Source organism: Corvus brachyrhynchos, unplaced genomic scaffold (assembly GCF_000691975.1).
Source record: "Corvus brachyrhynchos isolate BGI_N302 unplaced genomic scaffold, ASM69197v1 scaffold32, whole genome shotgun sequence".
NCBI classification, from domain to species: Eukaryota; Metazoa; Chordata; class Aves; order Passeriformes; family Corvidae; genus Corvus; species Corvus brachyrhynchos.
Genome location: NW_008237919.1, coordinates 1,096,601 through 1,111,091, shown reverse-complemented (window position 1 = coordinate 1,111,091; position 14,491 = coordinate 1,096,601). Strand labels below are relative to the sequence as shown.

At 36.1% G+C, this 14,491-nt stretch overlaps 1 protein-coding gene across 4 annotated transcripts in view; it reads right to left on the bottom strand.

Annotated features, from left to right (window-relative positions):
- The window catches only part of TFEC (transcription factor EC), a 93,543-nt gene that overhangs the window by 37,985 nt on the left and 41,067 nt on the right, over positions 1-14,491 (bottom strand). For all 4 annotated transcript variants that reach the window (XM_017733106.1, XM_017733107.1, XM_017733108.1 and 1 more), the window contains exons 2-3: positions 2,622-2,873; positions 360-455 (exon numbers count right to left, since the gene is read on the bottom strand). In XM_017733106.1, coding sequence (XP_017588595.1) covers positions 360-455; positions 2,622-2,873 — 348 coding nt within the window. The remainder of the gene's footprint in view (positions 1-359; positions 456-2,621; positions 2,874-14,491) is intronic.

The following is a 14,491-nucleotide window of genomic DNA, read 5'->3' as shown; positions in this document are numbered from 1 at the left end:
AGCTTTAACTTTTTTTTAGTTGAGGTAGAAGGATCTTTAAGAAAGGCTATAAAAGGCCTTCTAGGATTCAGACACTTTTTATCCTTATTATTTTTAGCACTGAACAGGAATTAGTAGGTTATGCACCAGACATTTTTCTGATCTAGAACCACAAATGTTATTCAGACTACTTAAAAGAACTGTCTCACCACATTCGTGTCCTTTTCTGTACTATTTATTGACAAAAAGGCAATCAACTGAAGGGAAAGGAGAATAGTCCACTGGTACTATTCCTTAGTCTCTGAACTCTGATACGCTTGAATCACTCAAAGAAGTTTTTCTAGTATAAAAAGCAAGATGAAATTCAACAAAATACTTACAGTTCTTTGCATTAGTAAAGGAGTTTCAGAACAACCTATCCCTTCATCATTAAAATTTGATTCCATATTGATTATGTCTTCAATCACCTCTTCCATCTGAAAAAATAATATTTTAAGACAAATCACTACAGATAATAATGCAAAAAAGTTATTTTAAAAATACAGAGGAATTAATCTTGAGTATCTATTACAGCAATAAAACTGAATTTCAGAAGTTCATATCTTAAAATTCAAACACTTCTATACAATCTTCACATTTTTTACTTCTTGTGAAACCAGTTGTGGTTTAGCAAGATACATCTTTCCTCTTAAACATCGGCCCATGCCCCTATTTTAACCCCTTATTGCAACACCACGATCAGATGACAGGAGGGCATGGTTAAGTTGTAACTGTGACCTGTCATGTTGATCAAATGTGTCATATTGCTGCATTGGTGCAGGAAGACTGAAAGGAACCTCTGGTTCTGCAGCTGTATGGGTCACTCAAGGTTTGGTGTTACATGCTGCCCTCTTCAGCAGGTAGGGGTTTTTTTGTTTAGCAGTACAGTGGATACTTTTCCAGACAGCCTTCTGGTCCCACTTTTGATCTAATCTGAGCCATAAACTATTGAGGCAGATGGAATAGCTCATTAATTACTTGGGATGAAACAATGAATACTTTGCAGGCCTATAGAGATATATATATAGATTTGGACAAAGTGCAACATGAGTTTTCAATTATAATTTTGGTCTAGTTCCATTCACAAAATAATTTTGGGGTAGATCCCATGGTGAGCATGTCGCTTTTAACTCTACTATCTTCAGCTCTTGGTTGCTGAAGGAAGTGTAGATGGTCCTATGCAACGAAAGTATCACACAGACATTTCAACACAGACCTTTCAACACAGACTTTTAGGCCACAAGGCCCAGCACAGCTCATACATGCATTTCTCTTCCTCTCTAAAACCAGAGAAGTGTTGTGCCAGGAGTTGTGCCCAGACTTATCTAGGAAAGCACCACCAGGGCCAAAAGGGTACCAAGAAATGCTGGCACTTAGACAACATGAAGGAGTGCAGTTTACTGGGTGTTGGGTCTATATTACTTACTGATATAATTATACCCTACTCTTAACCACAGGGAACACCCACACTAGGAAATTACACTGTGCCAGTCATCCCCCTGAGATGAGATTATTCAAATCATTGCAAAGATGCCAGGATCTTGGCCAGTGCCAACCATCATCCTCCCAGTCTTCACCAGGCACTGGTCTTGAGAGGGGTTTACAAGCAGCCTTCTTCTCACCAGAAGTGACAGAGAGTGGTACAAGGGCAGGCTCCTGATCAGACCCAAAATGCCTGAGAACTGTTCCAGCACACTGCACTTTGACAGCATGGAGGTGGTCACATAGATGTCCACAAAGGCCGTTTAAAATAGCATTTTAAAGTAGCTCCAGTAATCCATAAACCTGACTTAAAATGTCAGTTGTTAATGCAGGAGGAATAGAGAGGCCCCAGATGAACTCTCCAGGAAGCTTTATGGGCTCCCTCATGCTTTGCTACGTAACATCCAAATGCTCAAATGAGTCACTGTGTATTTGTAAGATTCTTCTGTTCTATTAAAGTCCAAGACATGATACAGCATCTCCATTTCTCATTTCTGTAGGAATTCCCCTTTTACCTAATAAACAGTCTCTTTTGAAATCTATTGAAGTATTAAAAGCCATAATGACCTACGTCTCACACTAAGAATCTGACATTGTATTATAGCTGCACCTCTATTAAAATCGATGGTGACATTAAAGTTAGCATATCTTTGCCAATTTACCCAAGATAACCCATATAAAAATATACCAGCTAACTGAAAAATGAATGAGTGGGTTTTTCAGTTATATCTTGAAGGTAATCAGTATTTAACTTTTTTTATGCGGCTAGGTTAATACCTTTACACAGAAACAACTCCCATCTGAACGAAAAAGTTTTGCTTTGCAAAGTGCATATTCAGCAAACATACAGCAACATATGATGCATATAGAAAAAGATGCAACAGTACATTTTATCTGGCAGCAGTCTAAAAGCTTGATCCTGCAGTAAGCTATTCATAGGCATACAAGGGAATGACCCACATAATTCAAAATGATACAGAAAGCAACTGCTGTAACCAGAGGCTCCTTGAAAGCAGAGAAAGTAATCTCTTGCCCACTTCTAGTACAAGGTGGGTCATGTAAGTTTTTTGTAGAAGTAGACAAAGCCCAGCTCCCCTTTCCTTCACCCAGCGCTTCCCTACCGCATTTTCGTGTTCTCCTCCAAGGGCCAGCAGCTTGGTGACAGGGCTTTCCGGAGTGCCAGTGCTGCTCACTGGTGGCATGTGTCCGTTTCTTAGAATGGAGGTCACTCCTGCAGGCTGGATTGTGTGAGAGTGGGACAGGGAGAGCGTCTGGCTGGACAGCTTGGTATCAAGGGTCAGGTATTGTTTCACCTGGTGCCTCTGGCTCTGCTGTATGTGGTATCTAGACTGGTTTTCCAAGTGTGTTTGTACCTGGGAAGGAATGGAAATAATTGCTGAAGTTTCAAGTTGCTTGTATTGGTATTTATCCATATGCTCACCAAAAATACTTCAAAACAATTATTCAGCTTTAATAACACTTGGATAGAATTGTTAACCTTTTTTTTTTCCAGTTTTACACCCTTACACATTTTTTATTTATTTACCCTTTTCCCTTACACAGCTGAACAAACACTGAAAAATTATAAAAAAAACAGAATTAGAAAAGATAACCATGATCCTGAGAAAAGACCAGAAATATGCTACTGGTCTCATTTCTCTCATTTAGAAGTGATCTCTCTTGAAATCACTGCAATCGAATCTACATGCATAGTACTCTAAAATTAGTATTGACTCTTTTGTACGTGATAGAGTAAATAAGTGCAAAAAGAGAAATATAATCCAACCAACTTTAAATAACATCAACAACAGCAGACATTCATTCACACCTCAATCCACATTTGTCTCACCTTGTAATAAGTACAGTCACTTTAATGAAGCACTGCTGTACTTTTGCAATAGAGTCCAAGCTATAGTTCTGAATGACTGTTCACTATCCACAAACTGCACAGACTTCTTGAAGGGCCTCTTGAGGACAGATCACTTTTTTAGTGGATAGGGCTTTATAAACTGAGTGGTCATGCCAAAATGGCTGATTAAGTAAGACTTTGGGCCATCCTTTGATTACAGAGATTGACAGTTGCTACTTCAAACAGCTCCCATTTCAGATCAATGTCACATTCCTGCAATTTAACTACCAGAGGAGCACTGCATACATGAACCTTACTGTCATTTCAGCCCTGTGGCTCCCTCCGCTTCCTATGGCACGACTGGTCACAAATGTCTTGTAATAAATTTTTCTCAAGTGGCTTCTGTGTAGTAAGCATGATTAATATTTATTATTTGTTATTAATAGAAAGACTTGTTTTGTAGACTTTTTCTCAAAAAAAATTTAGTCATTTAAGCAAACTACTTTTTGATTCCCCCAAAATACATAAGCAGAGATAAATAGCCATAAAAGCAGTTTGCATTTGAAGCTATATTTTTGTACAATATTGCAGTACCTACTTTATTTTTAATCATTACAGAATAATTTTATGTTTCTTTAAACTAATTTTCCATTCATATAAAAAAGACTATGCCATGAAGTAATGAATATGAGATTAATTATTTTGATGTAAGCCCTAAAGTTATTAAATAATATTCCATTAAAATATTGATATAAAATCTTAAATACACTGTTTGGATTTTCCCCTGGTTTGTGTTAGGAAGGTGTGCATACTTACATACATAAGGTTGCAAAAATTACAGCTGTATTTGGGATTTATTTAAATCATTATTTGTCTTAACTTAGATCTTTGTGTTAGTTTTAGAAAGTGCATAATGCACTGTTAGTTTAAGTTCTGATTTATCATGTGTAAGGATATATGTAAAATCACAACAAATAATTCAGATACTTATGCATCTATTTATTCCTTCATACTTAAGCTCGTATTGAAAATTAGATACTCAAGCATTTTCTTAAATGATAATCCAATGAAATCTACTGCATGCCAGTTTAACCAGAGTATTATCTTTGGGAAAAATCTAATAGATTAAGGGAAAACAAAAACAATACAACCACTGGATGGCTGTAGCAGGGATTCTGTGTGTAACTTTGTTTTCTGTTTCTCTTTCAGAAGCATCCATGGACAATTCATGATTATGCTGGACTCTGCACTCACTGACTGAGTCCACGCAAAGTGACCGCTGCCCAGAGGCTTGCAGTACCTAAACTGATGAAGATCTCTTTCCAGCAGTGCAGAACTCTGCAAGCAAGAGCTTTGAAAACACAGATTCTTTATGTGGTGTAAATGCGAGTGGGATCAACACATAGGCTACAATTGCATTTACTGCATTTCACCCCAATTAATTTTTTATCTTAAATGAAGCTGACGAACATTTTGTAATGAGCAATTAATTTCTGCCTTAGAATTTCTATGGGCCTACCTGAAGCATAAAACAAAGAATATCGTATACCTTCAAATTAAATGGGAAACATAAGAAAACTGGAGTGTCCAAAATCTACACTACCTTGTTTTAAATTTGTTTTTAATAAGGAATTTTTATAAGTGAGTTGTGCTACAAGGAAACTGCTGAAAAGTCAATGGCTTGCTTTTTTTCTTTCTCTGGGCCCCAGATTGCTAATGGCAGACCAAAATCTCTGTGCATCCTGTTTTCTTAGTGAACCACCACGGGACCATCCCACTGGGCAAAGGGAAGATCTGTGAAAGACAATCAGCTAACTGCTGACTAGGTAAAAACTAGTTTATCAGAAGTGCTTATTTAGTATGATAGGCTTTCAGTGATTATATCCTGTCCTGAACTTACACAAGCAGAAAAAGAATTAAAGCTTTGCTGATGGGATCTATGTTGCTATGGTTTTGCAAACCTCTCCACCCTTTTACTGTGCCAGTTACAGTCATTACAAAGCAGAACTTTTGAGGCTAAAAATGGATCTGTGCCCTGATTTTCATCTTTATATATTCTAAATAAGTCTTAGTACTTACTGCTAAAGTAAAGCACTTTTAAAAATCAAACCACAATGAAATGACAAAGCAGAATGGGAAAACTATTTTTATAATCGTATTGTTAACGTATAATAAAAGCGGGCGGGGGGAATTCATAGTGTGAGAAAGGAGTACTAAGATTGCAAGTCAAGATCTCAAAATGTAGAACTTACTTTTAAAACTGTCCATGTAATGTGTGTGAACTAAGAGTAAAAACTCAAATCCTCATAATTTTATAAAACCAGATACTCTAGTGTCCCATTCCAAGTATGACTGTTTTATTCTCTACTGGGATGTTGCATGACTTCTGTTATCTTTTATTAGTGGTATTAAGGTAAGTTTCAGTTTAGATTTTCTGAATATTGCAGATGATTTAAGCTATTTTAAGTAAGTATTGCTAAAATTTCAAACATTAAAGTTTGACTTGATTTTGAGCTTCATTTTAATGATTCACAAGGAGTGGTTAAGCACCGGCACACATTGCCCAGAGAGGCTGTGGAATCTCCATCCTTAGAGATTTTCACCACTTGTCTGGACAAGGCCCTGAGAACATGAAGAAGCAAAAGAAATCTAAAAATGGGGAAATTTGAATTGATAGTCTGCATATAGAAACTCTGAATAACCATTATCATGTCTGGTGAAAAAGTGATGTGACAGGTTAGAAGTTCACTGAAATTAATGCAAAAAGCAAAAGACCTGAAATATCAGTTCCACATAAAGTAATTTCACAAGTAAAATAACCAAGATCAACATGCACTTGGCTGCTTAGAGATCTTAATCATGCATTTCTTAGATCCACCAAACATAATCTTTCTCCAAAAAATATGGGGAAAAGAAGAGATTTTCCAGGGAAGAAGAATTTTGATTTTTCCCAATAATCCTAGTATGGTATCCTCCAGCAGTGCTGGGAGACTGATTTGGCAATTCAGTATCTTTTGAGGAATTCCCATAATCTGTGACAAAATTTTATCAGAGTCTATGTGAGATTTTAAGGTTCAGATGTTTTTGCTGATGCACCTTTTACTGTCACAACAGTCTGAATATAGATTTACCTTCTTTATTTTGTCTCTGTGCGTCAATGAATATTTAATCATTTGTTTAAAGCAGAAAAGCATAAAGGAAGACCCTGAAATGGCTTTCAGGATAGAGCATCCAATAATCTGGCACGTCTGTGGGGCCTGGGTTCTCATGCCTGACAAAAATTAAGCAGTGTGATTTGATAAAGCATATCTTCTAGCTCTCGCAGAACATTTTCTATTAAATGTCTCTCTGTCATCCAATTTTTTGATGAGATGGATGACTTTCCTTGTTTGTATACCTGATTTCTAGGAATCCCTAGCAAAAAATAGGTGCTCAGTGACCACCTTATGATCCAGACCCTGACTCAGACAAACCTCAGACACAGCCCAGGACTTAGTGTTGTTCTCCTGGTACATCTGCTCTAGCCCTTAGCATAGTCGCTGATCTGGCCCTTCCTGCCGAGTGCTCCTGATATCACATGTGCAAAGTGTAACTAGCTGATGGATTTGTGCAGATGAAGTGATGGTTCTCCTCCCAGACATTCTCTTGCAGCAGCTGTAGCCATTTACCTTAAATGCTAATTAATCCAGATTATTTGAGGAATAAAGGACAGCATAAAATCTAACAGTTAATAGATTATCCACTCCCTCCTAGGCACTGTTTTGTCTAATATCTGGCTTTCCTAAACATAGTGAATTTAAAGTCATCTCAGAACCAGAAACATCAAGCATGAAGGGAACCAAAAGCATCCAACACAAATGCAAATATTAAAATTCTACCAGTTCCACAAAGCTGAAACAGAAATGAACACTTTGAGATGGATTTTATAATCCAAAAAAATATATCAAGGCACAGGAAACTGACTGTACCTATTTCTATTTTATATCTCACTGACAACCCAGTTCTGGGAACAAGAACATAAGAGTCTTTCAGAATTACGGATGCATATTCAGACTTCTTTAATTGCTCTTTCTAATTTGAGCACACGTCACCATGTTGTAACACTGCAGTACAGTTGTGTAACATCTTTTCCCACATTCACACTAAGTTTGGTTTCATTTCTAATATGTTGCACAATGGCATAACTAGACTTTCAGCAGTTTATTTACATAAACTGCTTCACTTCACAATTTGCTGATGGAATTTTTCTTCTTCTAGTAAAAGAATATCTAGCATGTCAAAATTAAGAAAGAAGACCTATTTGGGAGACCTAAAGAAGGCATGAGCAATGTCACTGATATTCCATTAAGCAGAAATGCTACATCTTTCTTGGTGTTCCACTAAGAGCAAGCAGGTGTTATCTGTACTCCCAGGCTGCTCAGCCCAACATCATTCCCGAAAGAAATAATATGAAAACTGAAAAGAGATTCAATTAATAAATTATTAAAAGATAGGAATGTAATTAATAATAAATTAGTCAACATAGTTCTCTGCAAAATAAGCCTTGTCAAACAAATCTACTTCTGCTCTTTGATGAGATTTTAAGTTGGGTTGCCAAAGATAACGATGTAGGTATAATACACTTCAACTTTTGTGTGCCTTTTGACTTAGTATCACTCAATATTGTAATTAAAAATATAGCACTACACAGTATCAATAAAGCATGTTTTAACTGGATTAAGCATTGGCTAACGAACATGCAAAAGAAAGCGATCAGCAAAGGCTTGGCATCAGAAAGAGGGGCTGTTAAGCATTGTATTACTCAATTTTGCCATCAGTGATGTGGGACTAATGACAAATAAAAACAACTAAAAAGCATAAATATTTTTTAGAGTAGTGTTTCCAGTCAGAGTAATACAAATCTGCATATACTGGAAGAAGAAATACAGGATTCAACAATGAGGAAAACACCTCAAGCAATGAGTCTGCGAAGAATTTGGGGTCATAACAAGCCAGCAACTCAACAGGAGTGTCCCACTGATGCTATAGGAAGAAAGGAAAAATGGCATAAAGAAGGTAGTGAATAGGAGCCTGGCTTTACTCTGCTTTTATTTATGACTCAGGAGAGTTCAATAATGGAAGCCTAAGAATATTTTTACCCTAAATATTTTTGAAACACTGTTGAAAAATAGAAAGTATGTAAAAAATAGCTATGGAAGTAATTGAAGGTTGAGAAAAGGGTATTTCAATGAAAGCTTAAAGAAGCTCAGCTATGTTCTTGTTGTCAGTTTGTGAAAAAAAATTTGTGAAATTCGTGGGAGATGCTGAATGTGAAGGCTTGCACAAAAAGCAGAGTAAGAGCCACTGGCCAAAAGTTGAAATGAGGCACAGCAGAAATTGTCTGCAGAAACAGTGAAGTACTCAAAAGGAAGTCCTCTAAATACTGTTTTCTTCAAACAAAGAATTGATGACTTTCTGGGAAACATAGAGTAGCCAAATCCAAGATGCACTTTTATCAAAAATATTCTTGGACTCAAAGCTGTGTAGTAGGGTAGTAACTGAATGCAATACAAAAGCCCGTGGTTTTAGAGGAATTAGAATGAGGGGCCTAAAAACCCTTGCTGTGTTTAGATTTTATGGGATTTTGGACCTGAGACCTGGTTATTTTAATAGCAACCTTTTCTTTGATGAAAAGTCACTCTAAATTTTATAAATGTTTAAATTTCTGCTACAAAATAGTATGCTTAAAGATAATCATAGTGTACTGGACAGAAATCAGCAGACTTCACTAAAGTTTGCCATTTATACTGGATATTAATTTGTTTCAGTTTTTTAATAGTTTTTGAAAAAAAAGTTCTCCCCCTGATAGGATTGCATAATTTATTATCAATCCTGAACAAAACACCTCTCTGCAAATGAGTGATGGGACTTCATGTTCTTTTCAGCCACTGTACTAAAAAATAAGCATTTAATTATCCACTCTTAATTATTAAAATGTTCTGTAAGTACCCAGAAATTTTAATTCCATTTTAAGATAAGAAACACAGTCACAACACAGACTATTTTTTCTCCGTATCTGAGGACTTTCAAATGTATTTTAAGGGGTAGAAAAAAAAAACATTTTTAGTTATGAAATAATCCTTTTTAACATCTATTACAAATGAAAATCAGTTGTTTGTTTCTCCTGCTCTCTTTATTAAACTTTTTGAGGAGACTATTTGTAAAATTATTTCATAATAAAATGAAAATTCAATTTAACTTAGGAATTATACACTTCTCATCTATCCTAAAGACTATCACCAAATACTGTAGCTGTTCACTTTAATGTTTAGTTTATAAAAGCATGTTTGATTATGCCAATTAATTACTTAAGCTAAACACAGTAATTAATTTTTAAATGTGAATATTTTTCCTATAGGAACTTTGATCTGAGTTTATGAGACCTTCACATTAATATGCATGAAGAAAGAATACAAAAGACATCTAGTCTGGAAATTTACAGCTGTGTTTAGTTGATGACTTACAGTAGCTTTCAAGTTAAGAAAAGATTCTCATGTGACTCTAATGCACTATTTTTCATCTTATTTAACCTTTGACATCATATTCATCAGGAACTTGTGAATATTACTCCAAGGGTGGAGGGACTGAAGAAGAAACATTTAAAAGTTCATTGACAAAGACCATGTCTTCAACAATGACTACTGCTTGTGTATTTTAGTATCTCAATGTCTAAAAGTAGCTGATAAATGTGGGGTAGGGTGGGAGCAATTGGAAATTCTCCATCACACTTCCAAGTACTATGAAAAGCAAGAGGAATGTGGGAGCAAAACAACTGCAGAGCAGACTTTGCAGAAACCAATGCTGGGTAAGAAAACTTTCTTTGCACAGCATAGGCGGCAGAACAGTGTTTCTCTCAGGAGAAGAAAGGCAGCAGAGCTCTCAGGGCTGTAGCTAATAGAAGCTAGATCTTACAGCTAACCATTTCCTGACAAATCCCCGTGCAGGCACTGGGATTTTGATAGCATTTCCCATTGTGGTATTCTCTAACACTCAGTGAACGTTGATGGAGCTCAGTCCTTTCAGGTATTCCTCTGTGCTAAGCTCCTTGTGCAATCAGAAATGAGTTGGGGGAAACCAACTACCTGCACTGAGCAACTACAGAGACATTATCAAAGTAAGCACTTCCATTTGCACCGGTGTACCTGAGACACTCTTGGCTTCTTAATTGAACTCCTGCAGTTAAGATACACACAGCTCTGATGGCTCCTTATCCATCACCAGCTTGACTTCTGAAGAAAGGATCCCTAAGGTCTTAAGGCCAGCTTGTCATGTTTTAAAATAACTATGAGTCTCGATGACTTTGTGGTCTTCACTGGCAGAAAAGAATCAAGTTTTTAACATTGCACTATAAAAACAGCGTATAAAGTTAAGCAAAGCAAACTACAGGAAGTATTTTTACAAAACCATCCCTTTGATTTAACTTGGAATTTAAGCTGAAAATCTAAACTGTGAATAAAACCAACCACTACAGTTAACCACTACAGGCCACACAAGCATAGCAATGGTTCACAATCAAATTAAGAAACCCCAGCTAATATCCTTACTTTGACTCTGCACAGTGACCCTGTCCATGCTCTCACTGATTCGTGAAATCTGTGAATATAAAAAATCTTTACTGTTCCAGTTCGTCTTTATTGTTGGTGTTATTACAGGACTGTATTCACTATTGCATTTCAAGAATGTAAAAAAACCTTTTCCTATGGCTAGCTACATTTAAAGAGCTAGGTCCTGATACCTTTATTTAATTACTTGTCCCTGCCTCCAGAAGTCATTCAAATTGGGTCAGCTAATAAGTTGCTATTAAATGTAGAAGACCGTATCACAAACAGATTCAAGGAAAATCAGTTTTGAATATAGAAAGCACAATCAACTCCTTTTGAGTTAAAAATGTTAGTGTTAGTGAATTTCCATCAGTGTGGGTTGTTCAGTCCTTGCAGGAGAAACAAAATAGGAACATTAAAAGTTCTGTGTTTGTCAACTGCAATGACTAGCACAGACCCATAGAAATTACAGTTATAGATGCATAGGAAATCCATAACCAGATGTTTTTTATTCAGCAGTTCCAGATTTTCTGGCAAGTGGCATACATCTAAAAGAAATCTACTCCAAAACATATTACTCATATAACGCAGGCCAATAGGCAATAAGGAAAATTCTTGCGGACACAAAAGCTTATATTTTAATTTCAGCATTTTTAACCATTAAACTTCCAATGAAAGCTCTCAGAGAAGAAAAAAGATTACTGTATTATGAACAGCCATATGGTCTATTTTGTTATCCATCTGTAAAGTTTGTAATATAGGTCTGACATTGCAGAAAACCAGTTGGTATGTGTACTACATCAATGTGTAAGTAAGAATAGTTTCAAAAGACTTTGGTTTGTTCTTTGACTTCTAATTCTTTTCATGTGGAAACTATAATTTCTTTCAATTTTGTCTCACTTTAAAGGTTAAGAGAACTCAGAAAGAAGTCAGCCTTAAAAAGTATGAAAAGGGATCATGAAGTACCAATTTAGTCATTTTTTGCTGTACGCTTTCTCTGGCTCCCCAGGTGAGCAGACACTGCATCATTTGAGATTAAATGATGGCAGTAATATCCTGTTGGTCAGTTACAAACAGCAAAACAGTCCTTGAAGCTAGATCTAAAAGGTGTATTTTCCTGGTAGGTAAAGATATGGACATCAATTATAATGCGGCAGAAAAGTACTGATGGTAAAACAGTAAGAGTAGGAAATAGTATTTTCACATTTGAGTATATATCTGAGGGAGGGATAAGTGCTTTTGTCTTTACTTCTCCATTCCTTTGGACCATTAGTGTTCCACTCCATTGTTGTTGGCACACAAAGAATAACATTTATAATTCACACTGCAATAACATTGTCATGTTTTGGCAGCACAAGCTGAAGAAAACTTCGAAGCCTGAACACAGTAAACCTACCTCTGTGTACTATTCTTCCACAAAAATGAAGTTTAAAAAGTTTAGTGATTTTGGATAAAATCACTGGGTTTGCCTGTTTCTAATATGAAAGATTTATGAATGTATGCCAAGGGGACTACAGCAACAACCTCAAAAAAAAAAAAGAAACCTATTGGTTAAAAAGCATGGTCAGTTTGTTAAAAGTGGTAGCAATTTCACCACCAGATGACAGCACCGCTTGTTACTACCCTTTGTTTTTGTGTTTCAGTCCTCCCTCATTTTGAAAACAAACTGTAAAGAGGTATGCACCCCCCAGCCCATGCACTGCAAGAATAGAGGAAATAAAGCCAGTGCCATAAGGTGGTTTGGCGAGACAGTTGCATCAGGAAGGCTGATCTGTTGGACAAGATATTTTAAGCCTGTGAAGGGTTATAGATTCTGTAAAGGCACAGACAAAACTAGCTTCAGTCTGAGAAATGTACTTTCTATTTCTATTTCCTCCGTCTCAGAATGATAAAGAGGGCAAGGGAGGAAGCTTTCAAAGTAGGCATCTTAGGTTCAGCTTCACAACACGATTTTTGTGAAGTCAAGGCAGCAACATCATTTTGAGCCAGCTTAGGATCTGGCCACAGAGTGTGCTTTCATACAAAGCGAGCGGACTGGGTTAGCTGACAGCAGTAGGTGATGTTTCTGGCTTCTGTCAAAACCAGGAATGGTACTTTGGTACTTCAAGGATAACTATAGGAGAAAAAAGTAAAAAAAAAAAAAAAAAAAAAATCTCATATCAGCTGGTAAAAGCAGTTTTTAAAAATCTACCTGGCCAATTTTGTGTCCAAACATGTTTTATGGCTGTAAGCAGCAATGAGCCTAAATGTGTGTTCATGCCCAAAGGATGCTGCTGTCATGCTGTTCATGGGGTTAGCAAATATTACATTCATTACCTAAACATCAGCCAGAAATCTGTGTACACTTTTGGCAATACACTTCCACTTATGGACTGAGAGTAGTAGCAGTGGATTTACAATGCATTAAGCATGTGGCCCTTGAAATATTTTAATAACTTCAAAAAATTTGTGTTTGTCACTATTCTTAAAAAAAAGAGTTAAATTAAGAGCCTAGCTGTAAGTGAATAAACACCTAATATTACCAGAAATGATCATGAATATAAATGTTTGCTTAAAAAATTGTAATTTATTTTGAGGAATATTTTCTGAACTATAATTTTGTATGTTTGAGTCGGAAAACATGCATTTCAGACTAACACTGAAGAGCATCTGCTGAATACGAGGGAAGCAAAAATTTATTCAAGGAACACTTACAGCATGCAAAGCTCCAAACACTTAAGTTTTGCTGTACTCTGCAGTTGACAGGAAATCTCACAAAAATAGCATAATTGGTACTTTCAGTACTGAACTGAGAAGGCAGTCTTGCCTTTTGATGTGTGTTTAAACTAATCTTAGATCACAATATGTTCCATTCAACGCTAGCTCAATTAGCAAAAAAAAAAAACAACAAAAAACCAAAAGATAAAATGTTAATACCGTTTATAATATACAACAGATCCAAAATCAGTGCCTTTATGTTCTGAAATCAGCCTTTAAAAAATCTTAGAACAAGAACTGCTGTAAAAACACCATAAATAGAATCAAAAGTCAGCCTAGCAGAAACACATACTTTACACATACTTCAGTGTTTGAGTGGTACCCTATAGCATTTCCATTTCAATTTAGGTACGACAAACCTTTGTGCACTTAGTAGACCCTATAGAATTGGAGCTGGAAGAGTGATATTGGGCTAAGCTCAAACTACTTAACAGTTTCCAGCTAATAGCCACTAAATAAAATCGTTAATTAACAAAAGATGATTGATTTTACTGGGATTAATCGAGAGAAACTCCCACTTAGTTAAACGAGAATTCTGTGTGAATACAGAATTAAAGCTTAGTACTGGTAAGCCATTATTAAGAGCATTATTTATAAGCTGTATTGTACAGAATAAGTCTTTCAAATTAAATGATCTTAATGTTGAAAGGAATGTACAACTTAAAAAGAAGTTGTTAGAGTTGCCTAGAAAAATTAATGTGATATTTATGTATCTGTGTGAAATATTGTTACTTGAAAGTAAGGATATTTAATAATGATAGCTGTTTTAAAGAGTCCTTACTATTTTGCCACAGAACTTTCAGCA